General features: G+C 68.6%; 4 protein-coding genes across 7 annotated transcripts; 2 read left to right on the top strand and 2 right to left on the bottom strand.

Moving 5' to 3' along the window:
- Positions 1-53: 53 nt before the first annotated feature.
- SYNGR2 (synaptogyrin 2) lies at positions 54-2,479 on the top strand. Its single transcript, XM_084492434.1, has 4 exons — positions 54-303; positions 515-752; positions 1,067-1,206; positions 1,333-2,479. The coding sequence occupies exons 1-4, from the start codon at positions 199-201 to the stop codon at positions 1,528-1,530; spliced, it is 681 nt and encodes a 226-aa protein (XP_084348560.1). The 5' UTR covers positions 54-198; the 3' UTR covers positions 1,531-2,479.
- Positions 2,480-2,785: 306 nt separating this feature from the next.
- TK1 (thymidine kinase 1) lies at positions 2,786-5,854 on the bottom strand. The gene is made up of 7 exons (XM_084492435.1): positions 5,670-5,854; positions 5,460-5,491; positions 5,269-5,382; positions 5,108-5,201; positions 4,694-4,783; positions 4,492-4,611; positions 2,786-4,370 (listed from the first exon to the last, which is right to left on the bottom strand). Exons 1-7 carry the CDS (start codon positions 5,733-5,735, stop codon positions 4,212-4,214), a joined length of 675 nt encoding a protein of 224 aa, XP_084348561.1. The 5' UTR covers positions 5,736-5,854; the 3' UTR covers positions 2,786-4,211.
- Positions 5,855-6,011: 157 nt separating this feature from the next.
- Positions 6,012-9,679, top strand: AFMID (arylformamidase). 2 transcript variants are annotated; one of them, XM_084492026.1, is made up of 11 exons: positions 6,012-6,296; positions 6,389-6,479; positions 6,583-6,687; positions 6,793-6,841; positions 7,026-7,111; positions 7,185-7,257; positions 7,610-7,707; positions 8,210-8,288; positions 8,534-8,663; positions 8,867-8,971; positions 9,207-9,679. In XM_084492026.1, the coding sequence occupies exons 1-11, from the start codon at positions 6,261-6,263 to the stop codon at positions 9,234-9,236; spliced, it is 882 nt and encodes a 293-aa protein (XP_084348152.1). In that variant the 5' UTR covers positions 6,012-6,260; the 3' UTR covers positions 9,237-9,679. The 2 variants fall into 2 exon arrangements, with proteins under 2 accessions (XP_084348152.1, XP_084348153.1); XM_084492027.1 differs by lacking the exons at positions 7,026-7,111; positions 7,185-7,257.
- An 86-nt stretch (positions 9,680-9,765) lies between these two features.
- On the bottom strand, positions 9,766-13,480 carry LOC311420786 (uncharacterized protein). 3 transcript variants are annotated; one of them, XM_084492023.1, is made up of 8 exons: positions 13,334-13,480; positions 12,994-13,118; positions 12,768-12,851; positions 11,983-12,071; positions 11,587-11,772; positions 11,146-11,283; positions 10,800-11,025; positions 9,766-10,683 (listed from the first exon to the last, which is right to left on the bottom strand). In XM_084492023.1, the coding sequence occupies exons 1-8, from the start codon at positions 13,471-13,473 to the stop codon at positions 10,346-10,348; spliced, it is 1,326 nt and encodes a 441-aa protein (XP_084348149.1). In that variant the 5' UTR covers positions 13,474-13,480; the 3' UTR covers positions 9,766-10,345. The 3 variants fall into 3 exon arrangements, with proteins under 3 accessions (XP_084348149.1, XP_084348150.1, XP_084348151.1); XM_084492024.1 differs by having other exon boundaries at positions 10,800-10,992; XM_084492025.1 differs by lacking the exon at positions 11,983-12,071 and having other exon boundaries at positions 10,389-10,683.
- Between the last annotated feature and the right edge of the window lie 6,159 nt (positions 13,481-19,639).

The raw sequence follows: 19,639 nt of genomic DNA, 5'->3' as shown, positions 1-19,639 counted from the left end.
CGGGGCCGCGTCCCCCCCGTCCCGCGGCGCTCGCTCGGGACCGACCCCGCCGGCCCCCGGGAGCCCCCCCCCGCGGCCCCGCTCCCCCCGCCCCGGGGCGGCCCCGTCCCGTCGGGGCGGGCTCGCAGCAGCTGGGAGCGCCCGGCCCGGCCCCCCCCGGGGCGGCGCCGCGCAGGAGCAGCGGGCGGCGGCGGAGCGATGGAGGGCGGCGGCGGCGCCTACGGGGCGGCCAAGGCCGGCGGCGCCTTCGACCCGGGCCGCTTCGTGCAGCAGCCGCAGGTCCTGGCGCGGATCGCCAGCGCGGTGAGTCGGGGCCGGGGGGCGGCGGGGGGCGGCGCGGCCCGGATCGGCCCGGCCCGGCACGGCCCGGCCTTCCCCTTCCCCTTCCCCTTCCCCTTCCCCTTCCCTTCCCGTCCCTTCCCCTTCCCCTTCCTTCCCCGCGCCCTGCCCGCCTCCCCTCCCCTCCCCTCCCCTCCCCTCTCCCCGCTGACGGGGGTCCCGCCGCCCCCCGCAGGTCTTCGCCCTGATCGTGTTCTCCTGCCTGGTCGGGGAGGGCTACACCAACCGGCCCAGCTCCTACGAGCTCTTCTGCATCTTCAACCACAACGAGGACGCCTGCCGCTACGGCATCGGCATCGGCGTCCTCGCCTTCCTGGCCTGCATCTTCTTCTTCGTGGTGGACGTCTACTTCCCCCAGATCAGCAACGCCACCGACCGCAAGTACCTGGTGCTGGCAGACCTCGGCTTCTCGGGTACGGGCGCCCCGGGGCAGGGCCGTGCCTCCCGCAATGGCCGCCTGCGTCCCGTGACGTGGCCGCCGCTCGGTGCCTGGCAGAGGGAGCTGCTCCTGGCACGCTGCCTGCAGGCCACGCGTTGCCAGCCCGAGCTCCTCTGTGGAGCCGGGTGCAGGCACCTGTGCCGGGCCGTGCACCTCCGCTGCCTCCAGCCCACCTCAGTGGCGGCTGGCGGCAAGCAGGACCCAGCTGTGCTGCGCTGCCTGCGGCCGGGGACCCGCGGGGACCAGGGGGACGCGGCCCCCGCCACTCACGCTGGCTTCCTCCCGCAGGCCTCTGGACGTTCCTCTGGTTCGTTGGCTTCTGCTTTCTGACCAACCAGTGGTCCTGGACGCAGGCCCAGGACGTGCTTATCGGGGCTGACTCGGCCCGTGCCGTTATCACCTTCAGCTTCTTCTCCATCTTCTCGTGGGTGAGTGACCCCCGTGGGGATCCCGGGGTGATCCCTGCCGGCAGGGTCTGGGCAGCAGCCCCTGGCCCTGCTGCCTGGGCTGCCCTCTGCCCGGGCGCCTGGCTCTGACAGCCCCCTGCTCTCCAGGGCCTCCTGATCGCCTTTGCTTACAAGCGATACAAGATGGGGGTGGAGGACTTTGCTCACAGCTACGTCGACCCCACGCCGGAGGTTTCGACTCCCTACTCCAGTTACCCCAACATCAGCCACGACAGCTACCAGCAGCCGCCCTTCACCCAGACCGCGGAAGCCACGGAGGGTTACCAGCCGCCGCCGGTGTACTGAGCCCTGCGCCGGGCGGTCCGGTGGGGACGGCTGTACAAGTGCAATTTTCTCTGGGGTGGGAAGGAAGGGACCTGCAACTTGAACGGGGAAGGGGGCAGGAGGGTGGCAGCTGCTTCGCGTGGAAGCCACCAGGCTTTGGTGTTGGGGCAGAGGAGAGGGCCTGGCGCTTGCGGCGCTGTGAGCTCCCCGCCGTGCAGCGGTGATGGGCAGGTGCCGCGCAGGACCCGCTGCGCGCAGCGAGCTCCTCGGGTGGGTTTGGTGCGCGGGGGCCGGCCGAGCTGCAGCCCTGCTGTTGCCCCTCTGGGGAAGCAGTGGCGAGCATGGCCCGCGCCCCTCCTGGCACTGCCGGCTGCAGTCCTTTAAGTGCCACCTTTCACTGCTGTAGCGAGCCTCACGTTCCCAGCACAGCCGTGTGACACGGTTCAGCTCCTGCCTGCCACTGGGTTCGCGTGCCTTCCTCCCCTCCCTCGGCTGCTGCCGGCTGAGCTTGATGCCAAAGTCCCATCTTCTGAATATGCACCCTTGTGCTGTGCCTTCCCCAGAGCCCGCACGACAGCAGCTGGCGTTCAGATGAAATTTTTTAGGATCTGTGGGAGCGGTGGGTGTTGGGATCGCAGGAGGGCCGCGGCCCCGGTCTTGTCACAGGTCCAGGTGCTGCCAGGGAAGGTCCCCCTGTAGCACCTTCCCTGCTGACACGAGGCTGTCCCCCTGTGTCCCGCGTGCTGCTCTGAGCCACACTCTGCTCGGCAGCTGCTGTCCCTGAGCTGGGGCCACACCGTGCCTTTGTGCTGGGCCTGGCGGGCTGGCTTGTCTCAGGTTGTTTGCTGCTGTGCCTGTTGTGAAGCTGTTCCCAGCAGCGGTGTGGGGTATGCGAGCTGTAGCTGCTGGGGCTGATATTCAAACATGCCTTTGTTTGTCACTGTAGAGATGGAATAAACTTTTTCACCTAGCCGCCACCTGCGTTTCTTCTCTGAGGAAGCAGAACCAGGTTCTTCCCCTCGGCCCCAGGAGTCCTGGCTGGGGGTTCCAGGAGGGGAAGCCGTGGAAGCCAGCTGCCTGCTGCTCCACAAACACTGCGCTCAGCACCTATTTTTAGCAAGTCCTGCTCCTCAGGGACAGCTTAGCAGTGTGAGCAGGCAGCTCCTGCAGCACCCGTGACCGGCCGGCCAACACGCTGCTGCTCTGAGCGCTCCTTCTGCACAGGCTGCGAACTGCAGGAACCTGTGTACCAGGCCACTCCAGGAAGACACACGTGGGCAGTTTCAAGTTATTTATTAACCCAGAACAGTAGTACTACTGCCTCCCCTCGTCCTTCAGGGGAAAGCCCAGGCCTGGCAGTGAAGTGCTTGTGAATACTAAAGCTGTAATTGCTTCAAGGAATGCAGAGCAAAGAGATTGCAGGCAACTCTCGAAACTATCTTGGCGGGCGCCTCCTCCTCACTAGTGTGTAAGTAAACAAGCACTGGAGACAGGAGTCGGTTTGAGCATGGAGATCTGACCTAATCAGCCTGACCAGAATCCCGCCACTTGGAGCTTGAGGATTCTGACTTAAAAAAGCACTTTTATGAGAAGTTAAAAAAAAAAGAAAAAAAAGAGAAAACCCTTCCAGAAGCTGAGTCAAGCAAAGGGGAGAAGAAAGAAGATCCTCCAGTTATGTTACAGCAAAGGAAGCAGGCTCAAATTTTTGGAAGGCTCAGGAGGGAGCTGGATATGGGATCTAGAGTCAAGAACCATTTACTCAAAGCAGAGACCCTTTTCCAGGTAGCTGCGTTTTAACAGTAACTGTAGCCCAATCCTTTACAAATTCAGTCCTGAGCCTCCAAACCCTTCACAGATAACTAAGCATTGTGAAGTGGCAGCACTTGAGCAGAAAGTCCTGATTTTAGAGAGGTGACTCTTCCTGAAGTGGTGTATTTCAGAAGGAGTCTGTTTTAACATGCAGACTATTACTAGACTCCGCACTTTTTAACTTCAAAGGCTAGAAAGAGCCTAGGAGTCAGGCAGTCAAATCAAGCCCTCCTTCTCCCCTCTTCTATTTTAAAAAACTTGCAAGACACCTCCAGCAAGTTAACAGCAGGCTGGCAGGCTGCACACCGTCGTTAAGAGGCTGCTGAGGGCCAGGCTGCTGCTGTGTCAGCTGAAGTTGTGCCACGGCTCCATGGCAAGGAAAGGGTCATCTCCACAGACTACATTAAAAAGAAAATGGGTTTCGGATACTAAGTTACTGCACATTGTCTTAAGAAACCTGGAATTTAGCAACAGCACAGGAGAGAAAGAACTGGTTGTGTTCACTGCAAGCCACCCAGCCACCAGGCTGAACGCACGCAGGGTGCAGGTGAGACCACGGCTGTGACGAGCCACCAGTGCCCTGCAGCCCGGCACGGCAGCTTTCCAGTACCTGCTTGTGTGGCAGCATCAGACATTAAAACTCTTTTCCGTGCTCTGAGAAAGGAACTCCCATATTGTCACACTCTGTCGTCAGCTCCCCCTGGCATCAGCTCCAGCTGATCCTGGCACCTGGAGCAGAGGCCCCGCAGCCTGGTTTGGCAGGCAGAGCTCAGAGCTGGGACCCTTTACAGTTTTGCTAAAAGCAGGGGAAGCCGGATCTGAAGTCCGGGAGCCACAGCATTCGGCTTCTTCCCTCGTTCCCCCCCACCCACCCCCCCGCCGAAGCCCAGCAATCAGGAAGCGAAGATCTTTCGGGCAGCAGGCACATCCAGCTGCTTCGCCCCCACGGGCACGTTCTCTTTGTTGTCTGACCCCGGCTGCTGAGGGCGCTTTCGGAAGTAGCAGGCTCGGCAGACGGAGTGGTATTTGTCTGCGCCCCCGATCACCTCCACCTGGCAAGGAAACGGGAGGAGGGACTCTGCAGGGCCCACCTCACCCGAGGAGATCCCTTCTAGACTAGCAGGGCTAGCAAGACAGAACTAGTGAAGGATTTTCAGTTCCAAGGGAACTCACCTCCCTCTCCGCTCCCAGCCTCTTTGTGTAGGAGGCCTCTCGGTAGCACTCCATGCACACCGCGTTCAGCTTCACCACGCTCTCAGCCAGCGGGACCAGGTTCAGGATGCTCCCAAAGGCCTGTGCCAAGACAGGGGCGGTTCTGTTGGTTGAGTTCCACGAGGCTCCCAGTACAGCTACTGTACTGGAAGACATGCTTTACCTTTCTCTGGAAAGTTCCATCGAGAGCAGCAACAATGACCGTTTTGCCAGCATTAGCCATCATCTCACAGAAATCCACGATGTCTGGGAACTACAGGAGGCACAGAAACAGCAGGCTCAGGAGGAAGGGGCAGCACTTCGCTCCAGATCCAGCAGTACATGCCCAGGCACAGCACGGGCCACAAAGAAAACGAGAGCCATGCTGCCCATGAGGAAATGAGAGCCCCTGAAACGGAGGGCCCCTGTCCTCAGCCTGTGGGACTGAGGAGAGGGAAGGGATTGACTACAGGGAATATCGTGGAGCAGGATCAAACCGCCCTAAGGTGTCCGAGCATGAAGCCGAGGGTTCCGACCTCCTTCACGGGGCGTCCCGGCAGAGCGCAGAGCACCCAGGGCTTCCCCGCCAAGCACTTACGAACTGGCCCTCGTCGATGCCGATGACCGCGGCGCCCAGCGCCTCCTGGTACACGTCCCTGAGGAGGCAGGCGGGGAGCGCCTCCATGGTGTTCCTGCGGGAAGGGGTCGGTGAGCCAGGCGGCCGGGCTGCGGGGGGGTCCCAGGGCCGCGGGGACTCACCGGTCGTGCGTGGAGAGGCCGGCGGTGCCGTAGCGCGTGTCCTTGGCGTACTTCACCAGCAGGCAGCGGTACTGGGCGAGCTGGAACCGCCGCACCCGCCGCATCAGCTCCGTGCTGCGGGACACAACCGGTCAGCGGCCCCGCACGGCCCCGCTCCCTGCCCCCCCCCTCCCCCCCGGTCCCGGCCGTACCTCTTCCCGGAGAACATCGGCCCGAAGATCACCTGCGGGCAGAGCCAGCCGGTCAGCGGGGCACCGGCCCCGACCCCGCAGAGCCCCGGCCCCCCGGGGGCACCGCCCCGCCCCCCGCCCCGCCATCGCCCCGCGCAGCCCCCGCGCCCTCCCGGTACCGATCGAGCCCCCGGTAACCGACCGGGACCGGGCGTCGCCGCCCCGCCGCACCTGGATCTGCCCGCGGGGCCGGCCGGGCGAGCCGGGGTGGACACCGGGCACCGTGAGGCAGCTCATGGCCCGTGTTCCGTGCTCCGTGTTCCGCGCTCCCCGCTCCGTTCTCCCGCGCTCCCGCCGCGCTCCCGCCGGGTCCCGCCGCGCGCCCAACCGGACGCGGCCCCGCGCCCGCGAGCCGCCCGCCGGCCAATCCGGGCAGGGCTGGCAGCGCGCCCGGCCAATGGGGGCGCAGGCGGGAGAGTTCGGACGGGCCGGCCCGGAGCGGGGCGGGGCCGATCGGGGTGGGCGGGGCCCATTGGGGGGCGGGGCCGAGGGGCGGGCACGGAGCGGCCCCGAACGGCCCCTGGCGGCCACGGCGCGGCCCCGGCCCCGACCTCGACCCCGGAGGGCAACGGCCCCCGGGGCGGGTCCGGCACGGTACAGCCCGACCCCGGGCGGCCCCGGCAGCCAATGACAGCGGGCGGGCACGGCACGGCCCGACCCGGAACGGCCCCGCTGGGCTCGGCACCGCACGGTGACGGCACGGCCCGACCCGGTCCGGCTCGGCACGGCTCTGCTCGGCTCGGCTGAGGCGGCGGCGGCGGCATGGGCCGGGGGCGGTGGCAGCACATGGCGGCGGAGGTAGCGGGGCGGGCGGGCGGTGGCGGTGGTGGCGGTGCCGGTGCCGCCGGCCCGGTCCCCGCAGCCCCCGCAGCCGCCGCGCGTTCCCGCAGGAGCTGCAGCAGCAGTACTCCCCCAGCCGCTGGGCCCGCCGCCTGCGCGGGGACGCCGCGGTGCGGGCCCACATCGAGGCGGTGACCGCAGGTGAGCGGCGGCACCGGGACACCGACGGGGACACCGGGGACGCCGGGCCCCGAGGGGGCGGCGGCCGCCCGGTCCCGGCGCTGAGCCTGCCCCCGGCCCGCAGGAACGCAGCGGGCGCGGGCCAGCACCCGGACATCGCTGCACGTCCCGTACGGGGAGCAGGACGGCGAGAGGCTCGATCTCTACCTCCCCGAGGAGCCCTCCGAGAGTAGGTGGGGACCGGGGGGGCGGCGGGGCCGGGTGGGGCTGCCCGCTGCTCACCTGTCCCGTGCCGTGCTCTGCCCCGTGCCCTGTCCCGTGCTGTCCCACGCAGCCTTCCCCGCCTTCGTCTACATCCACGGTGGCTACTGGCAGTCCCTGAGGTAAGGCGGCCCCTCGGTGAGGGCTCCCTTGCGGAGGGAGCTGCCGGCCCTGCTTTTACCTCTTCTTCTCCGGAGAGCGGCGTCCCGCTGGGGCTCGCCGCGGGTGCCCCGGACCCGTGGGTGCCCCCAGGCAGCCCCGCAGGACGCCTGTCCCCGCGGCGTGGCCAGCTTCTGTCCCCCCCAGTAAGGACGCCTCGGGTTTCGCAGCCCCGGCGCTGGTGGCACGGGGCGTCGCAGTGGTAGCGGTGGGTTACGACACAGCTCCCAAAGGTAGGCGCTGTCCCGCTGTGGCCGGGACGCCCCTCGCTGTCCCGGTGCCCTCCTGACCCTGTTCTCTGCCCAGGCCACATGGACGCGATGGTGCTGCAGGTGCGGCGCAGCCTCGCCTTCCTGGCGAAGCAGTACTCCGGGATCAGGTGGGCAGCGCACGGCTCCGTGTCCCCGTCCCCTGCTCCTGCAGCCCCTTCAGGCAGTGAGCCCACGTCACTCCCTGGGTGGTTCAGTGCTCGGAGGTGGCTGCAGCAGCAATGGGATGGGGTAAACAAGCCCTGAGCTGTAATAAAACCTCAGTGCCCCAGGCTGAGTGCTGGGCAGCACCCATCCACGCTCCTTTATCACTGCAGAAGGGGTTCTTTGATGTGCTGGGAACCGTGGCCATGCTGCAAGCCTTTGGGGCTGTGCTGCTCCCTCCACTCTGCCTGGGATGTCCCCAGGCAGCATGTGCTGTGCTGTTCCTTCCCGTGTTTGCTCATGGCTCCTTCTCTTTAGGGGAATTTACTTGTGTGGACACTCGGCAGGGGCTCACCTGGCAGCTATGGTGCTGTGCACAGACTGGACGGAGTTTGGAGTGGTTCCTGATATTAGAGGTAGTGTCCAGAGACCTCTGCTCCCCCTGCTCTGGAAGGCTGGTGCTCAGCACCAGGGGGCTGCACCGGGGCATCTCCTGCTTTCCTGACCCAGCTGCTTGGCTCTGAGCTGCCAAGGCCCAGGGACACGTGGCAGTGGGGGCTGCTCCCTGCAGGGATCTTTGCCAGTCTGCTGGTGAGGAGGGGCCTGGGCAGAAAGTCAGCCCAGGGCAGGGCTGCAGCTGAGCTGGTGTCTGCAGCTGGACACGGCCCTCTCTGCTGCCTGTACCAGCTGCCAGAGGCAGCCAGTTCTGCAGTCTGGAAAGCTGAGGGGGATGACCTGACTCAATGGGGGCAGTCCGTGGGTGCTGGGGGGACAAGAACCCGAGCTCCTGGGCAAGCTGCCCTGGGGTCAGCAGCGCTGCCAAGAGCTAAGGTCTTCCTCTGCCCTTTGGAGGCCTGGGACTTGGGCGTGAGGAGGCTGAGCTGCGGGGCTGCTCACCCCCCCCATCTGTGCCTGCAGGAGCTGTCCTGGTGAGCGGCGTGTACGACTTGGAGCCCATTCTGCACACCTACGTGAACGACGCACTGAACATGAGCCGGTGAGGCCGCCTGCCACAGGGATGGGCTTGGGAAGGGGCCCAGGCCGCCTGTGTGTGCGTGGCTTCGGCCAGGGCAGCCCCTGGGCAAGCAGCAGAGCCGTGCAGCCCGCGCTGCCCTCCTGCAGAGCTCTGCCAGCCTCGGCTCAGGGCCTGCAGCCTCTGCCGAGGGCATGGGGTACACACAGGGGCCCCCTCTTGGAGTGAGAGGCTACTTGGAGTTGGCTGCCACTACGTTTCCTCCCCAGGGAGGTGGCCCAGAGGAACAGCCCCATGCTGTGTGTCACGCAGGCAGTGCCTGCGGCCTGTGAGGTGCTGGTGGCGGTGGCCCAGCACGACTCCCCGGAGTTCCGCAGGCAGTCGCAGGAGTACAGCCAGGTGAGCCCCGCAGCGCCTCGCCCAGCTCCCCGGGGATGCTGCCCGGGCTGTCCTGCTCGGATGCATTCTCCCTCTGCGAACCTTCTGCGGCTGGGGTGGTGGCTGCTGTCAGCAGGGGAGGACGTTAGTCCTCAATGAACCATCGCTCCTGCTGCGCTCCGTGGCCTGAGCAGGGTGCGCTTCCCCGCGCTGTCTCCCCACAGGCCCTGCGCTCAGCCGGCTGGGCTGTCTCCCTGCTGGATCTTGCCAGCGTGGATCATTTCGACATCATCGAGAAGCTGTCGGAGGACACCTACATCCTCACACAGGTGAGGAGCCCCCGTCCCCTGCAGCCAGCATTTTTCGCTGTCCTGAGCACAGCTCAGCCCTGTGGGCCAGGAGGGAGGCTGGTGGTGATGGGGGCTTCCCCTGCCTCGAGGGGCAGCGCGGGACTGCTGCACGGGGCCTGGCTGTCACCTGCAGGGCTTGGAAAGGGGAATCGTTCCCCTGGGTTAGGAGCAGTGGGGCCAGGCACTGTTCACAGCATTTGGTTCCTCATCCCAGATCATTCTGAACATGATTGCAAGAGCCTGATGGCACGCTGGGAGCAAACTGGAGATGGAAACCACAGCCCTGTGCAGGAGATGGAAACCACAGCCTCTGCACCCTGCTCTGCTCCACCCTTGTTCCAGCCTGCTGGGTCTCCTGTGGTGGCACTGGGTGGCTGCTGCCCCAGACACCCCTCTGTAAGGGCTCTCTGGGGCAGATGTGCCTCCTCTGCTCCCCCCAGCCTGCCACCAGGCAGGGGATCTTGCAGCAGGAGAGCAGCAGTTACCCCCCTGCTGCTCCCTGTGCTGATGTTCCCCCACTGAGGTGCTCCTGTGCCTTGGGGCTGTCCTTGGGGCTGGGCCAGCTGCAGTGCACAGGGCTGCAGGCCTGCTGGGGGTCTGGCTGGATGACCAGGTGATGCAGTTTGCTCCCTTAGGTTCCTCTAAACTACTGATTGCCAAAATGAAATAAAATAGGAATAAATGCTGCCTGGGTGTAAATCCTCCAGGGAAGGCAGTGCTGTGCTCAGCTAGAGTACTCTTAGCTGACACACAGAGAAGCTGCCCTCCTGCGGAGCTCAGGTCCTCAGGAGCTCAGGGAGCTCAGGAGCACCCTTGGGAGGAATTACCCTGCACAGCCATAGCACTGCCAGAACACGTTTATTTAGACCCCAGTTAGAGCAGCAAGAACTGAACTGAGCACACAGGGCTGCATGGAACGCCTCCTGCCCTGCTGTTCCTGTGCAGCCCGGCCCCTACGGCCCCAGATGCTGGGGTGCCTGGAGCGGGGTGCCTGCCTCTGCCCCTGGGTGCTGTGCGGGCTGAGGACCAGAGAGTGCTCAGATGGTGTTTGCTGGGTGAGGAGCTGCCTCGGCACAGCCTGGGTGCTGGTGTCAGCTCTGGGCTCCCCTCCATCGCCGGGGCACGTCTGGGAAGGAGCTCCCTGCCAGGAGGCGTGGGGCTCGCTAGGGAAGCTGTGACCTGCGCTCTCCCAGGGCTGGGCTGGCTTGGGGGGCTGCAGACAGGGGTGGGGGGTGTTGTGCTGCAGCCTGGAGCACGCTGCGGGTGGTCCCAGCCCCTCTGTGGGCTGCCCCAGCCTGCAGACCTGCCTGTTGTCCCCCACTGGGGCTGGGGGAGGCACGCTGCCGGCTGGGCTCAGTGCCCCGCAGCACTCGGAGGCCCAGGGCCCAGTCCCAGGGCCAGCCTCTCCTGGCACTTCCTGGCCACAAAGCCCAGCTTGTTCAGTGCCAGCTCGGTGTCGCGGGCTGAGATGTCGCGGTGCCAGACCGCGCGCAGAGTGTGCGCTGCCCAGGGGAAGAGCAGCACGCTGACAGCATGGCCTGTCTCAGCCAGCTCCTCCTCGCTCACTGCCTGCATGTAGGCGCAGAGCTCTGCTGGAGACGGCCAGCCCCCCGGCACCGCCACCATCACCATGTTCGTCTCCACGGCCGGGAGGCTGACGGAGCACAGAGGTGACTGCAGTTCCTGGATGCCTGCGGGAGGCAGGGGCTGTCGGGCTGCCAGCCCGGTGCCCGGCTTCCCCGAGGGGCGGCTGCTCGAGCCCTGCCCAGAGCCCGGGCTGGGGCCCCCTGCCCAGGGCCCGAGGTACCTCGAGCGAAGTGCCGGGCGTTGCTGTGGTCTCTGCGCAGCGTCGCCTCTGCCTGCTCCAGCCCGATGCGGGCAGCGGCTGCCAGCACCCCTGCCTGCCGCATCCCTCCGCCCAGCAGCTTCCGCACGCGCCAGGCCTCCGCCACAAACGCCCGGCGGCCAGCCAGCACGGCCCCAGCTGGGGCACCCAGGCCCTGGGGGTCCAGGGGGGTGGCCTGAGCGCTGCCCTGCCCTGCCCCGGCCGTGAGCTGGCACGCAGCCACTGCCCCGTGCCCTGAAGGAGGGCGAGGCCCCAGCTTGAGCTGCTCCTGTCCAGCCCCGGGAGCTCCCTCCCTGCCCCAGCTCACCTTGGAGAAGCAGAGGGACACCGAGTCGCAGTGCTGGGTGATCTGCGCCGGCTCCACGGCCTGGGCCACTGCCGCGTTCAGCAGCCGCGCTCCGTCCATGTGCACCCGCAGCCCGTAGCGCTCCGCGAGCTGGTGGACCTGGGCAGGGGCGGAGGAGCCACCGGTGTCCCCGGGAGCTGCTGGTGCCCCTGGGAGCCACTGGTGTCCCCGGGAGCTGCTGGTGCCCCTGGGAGCCACCAGTGTCCCCGGGAGCTGCTGGTGCCCCTGGGAGCCACTGGTGTCCCCGGGAGCTGCTGGTGCCCCTGGGAGCCACTGGTGTCCCCGGGAGCTGCTGGTGCCCCCGGGAGCCACCGGTGTCCCTGGGAGCTGCTGGTGCCCCCTGGAGCCGCTGCCGCCAGCCCCTCCATGAGCCCCTCCGTGCCGCCCGCCGCCGGCTCCCACCTGCTGGAGGTGGGCGAGGGGCAGCACGCGGCCCCCAGCCGAGCTGTGCGTGTTCTCCAGGCAGACGAGCTCGGGGCGGGGATGGTACCGGCTGCCGTGGGCCTCCCGGACGGCCAGCTCCAGCTGCTCCAGGTCCAAGGTGCCGTCGGGCAGGTCCTGCAGCGCCTGGGAGTGCACCCCAGCCACCTGCGCCCAGGGAGCGGAGCTGGGGGGGACCGGCCCTGCCCTCCCCGTCCCCTCCATCCCTGCCTCCAGCGCCAGCCCCGGGCTGCGGCTCGGGCCGTGCCGTCCCGGGCCGGGCCGGAGCCTTCCGTGCGGCCCCGGCAGCCAGAGGAGGGCAGCAGCAAGCCGCCGTGCCCGCAGGGAGCCGTGCTGGGGCCGGAGCCCGGCACCTACCTGCGCCACCCCGCCGTGCTCGTAGACGTGCAGATGCGCCCCGGCGCCCAGGAGCAGCTGAGCCCCCCTGCGCTGGCAGTGGCACATCACTGCGGCACAGAGGGGCCGTGAGGGAGCTGCGCGGCCGCGGGCAGCCCCGAGCAGGGTGGCTCAGCTGGGGATGCCCGCGGCCCTGCGGCTCTGGTGCTTTGCAGGGCTCTGGTGCCGGCCGCGGCACCGCTCTGCAGCAGGACATCGCCTGCGGGACGGGGGCACGACCCTGGGGGAGTGCTGGAGCTGCTCCGAGCGTGGGGCAGGTCCTCGTGGGGCCTGCCTGCCATGGCAGGAGGCAGGGGAGCAGGGCGAGGATGGGGAGCAGCTCGGGGGGCCCTGCTCGCCCTCCCTGCCTCATGCACGCACGTGGCCAGAGCTGGAGCGGAGCCCACCCTCCTTGCAGCACACAGCAGAGCCCTGCTCATGCGCAGGGCAGGAAAGCGAGCTGGGTAAAGGTTAATGGAGCACGAGGGGTGGCCATGGGAGCCCTCTCCACCAGTAAGGGGAAGCAGGACAGCAGCTCTGGGGTCTGGCTGGATTCATGCTGCACTGCTGAAGCTTTTGGTTGAATGGGCTGAGCACACCAGGAGAGGCACGCAGCTGAGCAGGAGCTCCGAGCTGCCTTCTCCACCGGGCTCTCCCCTGTGGCCATTCGGACGTGATGTACCTGGAGCTTTCTGAGCAGAACCGGGGCTCTCCTAGAGAGGAGTGAGGCTGGGGAGGGAGAGCTGCACTGAGCTCTGGGCACTCACCTGCAATGAGGTTTGCCATCGTGGCTGTGGGTACAAAAAGGGCATCTTCCATCCCTAGCAACTTTGCGGCCAGGTGCTGCAGCTCTGCATGGAGGAAAGGCACAGACAGCCTGAGTGCTGGCCCTTGGAGGGGGCACCGCAGCCCCGTGACCCCCAGCCTTGGCCCCCTCCCCAGCCCTGGCCCCGCTGTCCCTTGCAGCTCAGGAGCAGCTTCCCCCATGCTCACCATTGACCGTGGGATCCTCGCCATAGTCATCATCTCCCACAGCAGCCTGGGCCATGGCACGCCTCATTGCCTCGCTGGGCTGGGTGACGGTGTCGCTGCGCAGGTCCACCACGTGCTGCGGGCGCCTGCTGGGGACAGCGGGGTCCCTGCAGCTGCGCCAGTCCCCGGGGACAGGCCTGCCCCGCACCCCCGTGCCCTGCACCAAACCAGACCCCGCAGCAGTGGCTGTGCAGAGCTGGGCCTGCACCAGCACCTGCTCTGGGAGGGTCCCGTGCAGCCCACCCAGGCAGTGCTGAGCCCAGCCGTGACCCCCAGCCTGCCGCCAGCCACCTGCACGCACCCCAGGGCCGCTCCGCCCTGCACCGGCCACGCATCGCCCCCAGCTCCGGTGCCCCCATTCGCCCTGCTGCTGTGGTGGAGCCCCGGTCGGTGCAGCCAGGCCCGGCGGAGCGCAGCGCCCGCGCCCCGCACCGCCAGCATCGCCGGGACCGCCGGGACGGCCGGGACCGCCCCGCCGCAAGGGCTCCCGGGGCGCGTAGTCCGTGCAGGGACAGGCCGTCCTGCACCGCTGCCTGCGGCCCAGCCGGCCATGCTCCCCGGCGGGGCTGCAGCGTGGGAGGCAGCCTGAGGCCACCCAGGCTGTGAGGGCTGCAACCCGAGGGACAGCTGAGGATGGCGGGTGCCCCGCTGCTGCCTCATGGGCCCCCAGGCACCCCCCGGGGCCGGCTCAGGGGATGTTGGTGCCCTGCAGCGTCCGACCCTCTGCAGATCCTCCCTGTCCCATGCCCCTGCGCTGTGCCTGTGGCTGCTCGGGTGTCACCATAGGGGCAGGTGGAGGTGCTGGGGCTGTGGGGTGGGCGCTGCTCGATGCCCCCGTGCCCCCTGTGGCCCCTCGTCCCACCGGCAGGGCTGCCCGGGGAGCCCGGGTGGCACGAGGCCGCCTGCCCCGCTCAGCTGCGGCTCCTTGGGCAGACCTGCGAGTCTGCACGCACACAGAGAAGTGTGTTTAATGGCAATTGCTGCCGCCACGCTGCTGACAGGAAAGGCACGGGGTGACCTTTGCTGCTGGGAATCGTCTCCAGCTTCTGGCTGCATCTGCCCCTGCAAACAGCTGACAAGCAGCCCTGTGGCACTGCCGGGTAAACACGGATTAGAGCAGTGCTGCTGTCAGCCGCGGGCAGCTCCGCAGCTCTCAGCACTTTCTGCACTGGGGAGGGGGAACTGTGGGCACCTGGCTGCTGGCACAAATCCCTGGCCCAGCAGCGAGACCCCCGCCTCCTTGCCCTCGGGCTGGACCGGGTGGGAGGCTGCACACGCGGGATGCTCCATGGACACAGCGGGCCTGCACCCCTGGGCTGTGCCCCTTGTGCTGCAGGAGGAGCGGGGCTGCCACGGGCTGGGCGCTGCAGCTTGCTGGTGCTGGGGGATGGTGATGCAGGGCCCCCTCCCTCCCCTCAGGGGCCTGGTGCCGCTCCTCTCATGCATGCTGTGCCCGCAGCCTCCCCGTGCCATGTCCCCGGTGCAGCCGCATACATTGCGGCCCCGCTCCGCTGCTGCCTTCCTCCTCCATCGCCCGGCCCCGGCCCTTGCAGCCCCCCTGGCTCGCTGCCCGCACTCCTGGGCGCGGGGCCTCCTCGCTGCCGCCCGCCACAGCCCGCGCTGTCACCCTGCAGATGAGTGAGCCATAAACAGTCCTTCACAGAGACGTTTTTCACACACAGGGCCACATGTTAACAGTTTTTCTTTATTTACTGCCTCCATTTCCTCTTTGTTCCAGGAACTTGTCCTCCAACTTCAAGCTGCTCATGATTAGGCAAAAAGGCCTCTAATCTCCCCGATCTGATTTACCGTCACTGAGAGCAGACGCTTCCCGTTACTGGCCCTGGACCTGGGAGCACGGACAGCCGAGCTCTGCCGGCTCCCCGCGCCTCGCCTCTCCTCCCCGAGGCTTCCCCGCCGCACGCGCTGCCTTCCCAGCAGCTTCCCCTTCCAGTAAGCGTGTGGCAGCCCCGCGGCCAGGCCGTGGGCGAAGGGCTGGGGGAAGCGTGCCCGCAGGCTGGGCACCCGGCACCTCCGGGCGGCTGCCTCGCGCCTTGGCTGCGTCCCCCTCAGCTGCTTGCCCACCCGCTCCTGCTGCTCCTGGCACTGCCAGTGGGGCCCGGGGTGCCCGTGGGGCTGTCAGGCCAACATCAGCACCATGCACGGCCTGGGGCTGGCTGCGGTGTCTGCAATGCTGAGCTCAGGGACTGGCGGGGCTGTGCGGGGTTTTGCAGCCTCCCACCAGCAGCTCCGTGGCGGCCCTGGTGTGGGCCTGGAGTTTGGCACCAGGCAGGGGACACCTCGCTGGAGGCGGCCGAGCCCTTTGCAGCACCTTGCTGCGTGGTGAGGATCCTCTGCGGACTGCCGGGTCCTGCAGCCCCCTCACTGCGAGCCACCGGGGCTCTGCCTGCAATGCTCAGCACCAGGAGCGGCCTCAGCAGGACCCCGCAGCCGCCAGCATCTGTCCCCCCACCCCCCCCAGGCCACGTGGAGCCCAGCGGGGCCGTGGGGGGGCTCAGCGGGAGCCAGCACAGGGCACCCAGGGGAGGGCTTGTGGCCGCGTGCGGGGCTGGAGGAGCCAAGGCCACAGGCGTGTGGGCAGCCCGAGGGCAGTGCTGGCGCCTGGCTGGCAGCCGGGGGGCTTGGCTGGTGCCTGGGGGGGCTCAGCCGGGGCCAGGCTGGCCACGGGCTTGTGGCCACCACCTGCCAGCACCGACCCAGCGGCTCCCGGCCCCACCGAGCGTGCAGCCGCCGTCGGGCTGAGCGCATGCTGTGAAGGTGCCTCCCCAGGGCTAAAATTAGCTGCTGGGCCCTGGCCGAGGAGCGGATCCCACATCCCGCTGGGGAGGATCGGGTTTCCCTACGCCCTCCCCCTGCCACAGGAGCTGGCAGCCGCTGGGGCGATTCCCGGAGCCGGGCCGGGCTCCCCCCTGCCTCCGGCCCCACAGGCGGCTCCGCAGCAGCCAGGGCCCGGCACCGCGCCCCTGCCCGCACTGGCAGCGCACCTCCTGCCCCCCCGGCCGCCACCCTGGGGCTGGGGGCCCTGCTGGGTGTCCTCTCTGTGGGTCCCTCGGGGGGGGCTTGGGCTGGGGGCCGGTGCAGCTCCGGGCTCCTCACCCATCGCTGCAGCCGGGTCTGAGCCACTGCCCCCCCCTGCACACACGTGTGCCCAGGGCTGCCGGCCAGGCTGTGCGGACACGGCCTGGGGAGCACCGGGAGCTCTGCTCCCTGCCTCCCAGACAGAGGGCTGAGGGGTCTGGGGGCTGCTGGGGTGCTGGGGTGCACCCGCTGCCGCCTGGGGTGGGCGCTCCCTGATTGCTGCCCTGCTCCTGCTGGGGCTCTGCGTGGGGCGGGGGCAGGATGGGGCTCGGGGCTGCCCTGCCGGGGCTCTGGGCCAGGGAAAGGTCTCTCAGTGGGGCCATTGGGGGGTTGGGTGCAGCAAGGTGCTGGTTCTGCTCGGGTTTGGGACTGGTGCTACTGGAGCTGTGGAGGCAGCTGTGCTGGGCTGCAGGGTGTGCGGTGCGGGGCCTGCAGGGTGCCGGTGACATGGGGCATCCCGTGCCATGGGGAGGTGGGCTGGCTGCAGCACTTGGCAGGGGCCCTGCAGCCCTCGCCACGTGCTGGGGGTGTTTTCCTCCTGTGCTGCCTTGGCCCCACGACCTCGCAGTGTGCTCTGTGGGGCGCGATAACTTATCCAGCAGGCTGGAGCTGGCCAGCCCTGGAGGGCCCCGCTAAGGCCTGGGCAAAGGGAGCGTGAGCATCAATCATCCCCGAGTGGTAGGAGCCGTGGAGCCAACTGATTTCCTACTGTCGGGAACCATGGAGCGATGCCTGGAAGCGCTGGGATGTGCTGGGCTCCTGGCTCAGCCTGTCAGGGGGACAGCCAGGCCTCCGACACGCTGTGCTGTGCCGTGCTGTGCCACGTTGTGCCGTGCTGTGCCGTGCCACGTTGTGCTGTCCCGTGCCATGTCACACTGTGCTGTGCCGTGCCACGTTGTGCTGTCCCATGCCGTGCCATGCTGTCCCATGCCGTGCCGCGTTGTGCAGTGCTGCTGCCCATGCCAGGTCATGCTGGAGGTGCAGGCTGGCACCGAGGGCGGGGTGCTGTGTGGCCCCTCCGCACCAGCTGCCAGCCCTGGCCCCTCCGTAAGTGCCCCCGCGTGCGGGAGCCACCAGGGCTGCCCAGCACGGCCAGCCTCACGGCTGTCCCCGTGTGCCGGCACCGTGCCGTGCCGTGCCGCGCCTTTGGCGTGTTCGGTCCAAGCTCTTTGGGCGCACTCCGGCAGCCGTTCGCACGTGCGGCACCCGAACGAGACCGAGCCCCGAACAAAGCCTCGACGGCCCCGCCTGGACACCGGGGAGCACCCGGCGGGCGCCGCGGCCCCAGCACGGCTCGGGGGGGCGGCCCGGAGGAGCGGCGGGGGCCCGGCCGGCGGGGGGCCGGGCTCGTCGCCACCGGCGGCCCCCCCCCGAGGAGGCACCGCGGCGGTGCAGGGGCCGGGTCCCCCGGCGGAGCGGGGCCCGGGGCCGGGCGGGGAGGCTCCGGGCGGCAGCCCCGCGGCCGCCGCGTCCCGGCCACCCCGGGCAAGCCAGCGCCGGGGCCGCCCGGTGCCCGCCGAGCTGCGGGCGGCCCGGGAGCGGCGGCGGAGGGGCGGCCGGGCCGGGCGCCCCCATCCAACCTGCCGGCCGCCCGGGTGACCCCTCCCTCCGCCGGCAACAACTTTTCCAGTAAACCCACTGCAGAAATCCCGGCTTCCCGACAGGCCCGCCCCTCGGCTGCCCTGCGGGTGGGGGCCGCGGCGCTTAACCCTTCCCGGCCGGGCGCAGGTGGGAGCGCGCCCGGCGGCGGCTCCGCGCCCGGCGAGACCCCCCCCGGGGCGGCGGGCGAGGGGCCGGGGCCGGAGGCGCCCCGCGGGGCCGCGCGCCCTCGAGGAGCGCGGTGGGCTTCGTGCGCCAGGCGCGGGGCGGCCGTGCCACGGGGGTCCCACCGCGGGTGGCGGCGGGTCCGGGGGTCGAGGGAGAGCGCTCAGACCCCCGGCCCCCTCCCGACCCCCCTCCCGCGTGGCCACTGCGCCCCGGCCCCGCGGAGGCGCGGGGGGAAGGCAGGCTGGCATCGCGGTGCGGGGCCGTGCCGAGCGGTCACTGCCAGCGCTGTGGGGCCTTTTCAGGGTGTGGGTGACACCGTGGGGGTGACACCGTGGGGGTGACACCGCGGGGAGGGGGCTCAGCCCCGCGGCAGGGCAGGAGAATCCCGAAGGCTGAGGAGCCAGAGCACGGTCTGGGATAGACGCAGATACCCGGGGGACACCCGAGTGTGGCTCCTGCCCGTGGCACAGCGAGGCACCAGGTCCCCCGGAGGGACGGTGTCCTGCCCGCCCCCAGCTGAGCAGCAGAGAGGTGCTGTGCAGGGCTGCGTGGTGCCGGTGCTGCTTGGTGGGGGTGCAGCCCTCCCCACAGGCAGCGGGCACCCCCAGCCAGGCCCAGCTCAGCTGCTGGGAGCAGTGGGTGAGCGTGACCCGTGGGGACAGGAGGGAGCCGTGGCCATCGCAGCGCTGCCTGCGCCCTCCTCGCCCCCCGCAGGAGCCAGCCGGGCCGGGGCAGCAGCCTGGCTGCGTGAGGGGCTGGGCTGGGAGGGGGTCCTGGTGCTGGATGGCTCCTGCGAGGTGGGGAGCAGCTCTTGGGGGCACTCTGGGAGGGAGGTGGCTCTGCACAGGGGCACGGGGGCTGGCGTGCCCTTCCCAGCGCCCCCGGGATCGGGGCTCCGTGCTGGGCTGCCCCTGGCGTGCCCTGCCTGCCGCCAGCCCTGGCCCCACGCTGGCTGCTGCACTGGCCCAGGCAGGGCTGAGGTAAGTGCTGTAATTGTTTTCTCTGTGGCCCGAGATGAATAATTGAGAGGTCTTTGAGGAGAATTAATTAGCCCGTTTATTGGCAGTAAATGCTTTTCTCCAGATGATGAAATAGATCCTGCGCCACACGTGGGGCGGGCGGATGCAGGTCGCTGAGGTTGCTCTGGAGCTCACCAGTGCCAGGTCTGCGCGCTGGCTGTGCTGGTGCCCCGTGCCCACCACGGGGCAGGCGTGCTGGTGCCGGTGCCTGCTCCACCACCTCCTGCAGCCCCTTGTGCCTGGAGCACGCTGTGCCCATGGGAACCTGGCATGGGCAGGAGCAGGGGCACTGAGGGGCAGGAGACCCCACCTGGAAGCTCCTTCCAGGCTGCTCTGCACAGGGCAGACCAGAGGGTGTCTCTTGGGCAAATTCCTCTGGTTTTGGCCAAGCTGTGCCCCTCTGCACAGCACAGCACGGCATGGCACAGGGGTGCAGAGGGGCAGGAGTGAGGCACGGAGTCCCTTGGCTGCCTGAAGCCCTTGGCTGAGCCGCGCTGCCCACCTGAGCCAGTCCCTCGGTCACCCACTGCTGGCACCCCTGCTGTCCCCATGTCCCTCCTGGTCATTTGTGCTGCCAGGGTGGTGCTGGAAGGGGAGACCCCAGCATGTGGCAGGGGGACCCTCTGCCCCCCACCGTGCCATGGCTGCCACTTGCCTCCCGGCTCGCAGCCTGCTCTGGGGGCTCCCACCCTGAGCAGGCCCCCGTGCGTCCCCTTCTGCCT

This window comes from Aythya ferina (assembly GCF_964211825.1).
Source record: "Aythya ferina genome assembly, chromosome: 18".
Lineage (NCBI taxonomy): Eukaryota > Metazoa > Chordata > Aves > Anseriformes > Anatidae > Aythya > Aythya ferina.
Note: the sequence above shows the minus strand (reverse complement) of the source record. Positions and strands in the feature narration are given on the sequence as shown.